The sequence below is a fragment of the Volvox carteri genome, assembly GCF_000143455.1.
Source record: "Volvox carteri f. nagariensis unplaced genomic scaffold VOLCAscaffold_58, whole genome shotgun sequence".
NCBI lineage: Eukaryota > Viridiplantae > Chlorophyta > Chlorophyceae > Chlamydomonadales > Volvocaceae > Volvox > Volvox carteri.
In genome coordinates this window covers 620,168-621,134 of record NW_003307601.1, presented here as the reverse complement: position 1 = coordinate 621,134, position 967 = coordinate 620,168, and the positions used below count along the sequence as shown (strand labels likewise).

Below are 967 nucleotides of genomic sequence, written 5' to 3'. Positions count from 1 at the left end.
CCCAACTATCTGCTACGCATGATATGAATATGACTAGGGGGGCGGCTTTTCAAAGCCGAAAAGGGGCTCGGCCCCGGTGCAGCCACTTACAGGAAAGCTATCTTCGCGCCCCGATTTATCTGGAATGTCTCCTTTGGCATTTCGATATAGAATGGATATAGCATTCAAACGCTATTTTTTGCGGGGCGAGATATGTAAGCCACTGACTGACTGACTGACTGACTGACTGACTGACAGCAGTGAACCCGGAGGGCTCGGCCCCCCCAATGGCGCTTCACGCCCGGGGCCTCGCCCAAAAATTCCGAGGGATAGAGCCATCGGGAGCCTAAACTTCCGCATCCGCCGTGAGCTTCGAATGCCTGTACGTATATGTGAATGTGTATGTATGTTGTTACAGGGTAGTTAACTTCGCCAGCGGCCCCCTTTCCCCTGCGGCACGGAGTACGTCAACGATCGCCTTGCCTCCTTCTTTTCTGAGAGGGGTATTGTGCATGAGAAGTCGGCCCCGTATACGCCAGAGCAAAACGGAGCAGCGGAGCGCCTGAACAGGACTTTGCTGGAGCATGTGTGGACCATGCGAGCTGAGTCGGGCATACCTCCGGAGCTCTGGGGAGAGGCAATAGTGACGGCCAACACCTTGCACAACGTGTGTCCTACGAAGGGGACTGTACAGACGCCGTGGGAGCTGTTTACTGGAAAGGCCCCGGACGTTTCTAAGTTACGGGTATTCTTATGATGTGTCGCCGGTGAGTCGCCACACTACCTTGCGTACCTTTTTGTCCATGGTGGCTGGCGCCGATATGGAATTACACCAGTTAGATGTCAAAACGGCGTTTTTGAATGGCGATTTGGAGGAAGAGATTTATGTTAATCAACCGCCCGGTTTTGAAGAGGGAGGCCCGGGGATAGGTTGTCTTCTTCATAAGGCCTTGTATGGTCTTCACCAAGCGTCGCGTGCATGGTATGA

General features: G+C 53.6%; 1 protein-coding gene across 1 annotated transcript in view; it reads right to left on the bottom strand.

Annotated features, from left to right (window-relative positions):
- Positions 1 to 325: 325 nt before the first annotated feature.
- VOLCADRAFT_107126 (uncharacterized protein) overlaps positions 326 to 967 on the bottom strand; it is a gene marked incomplete at its 3' end in the record, with an annotated part of 16,575 nt that continues 15,933 nt past the window's right edge. The window contains exon 11 of the mRNA XM_002956141.1: positions 326 to 359. Within this exon, the coding sequence (XP_002956187.1) occupies positions 326 to 359 (34 nt within the window). The remainder of the gene's footprint in view (positions 360 to 967) is intronic.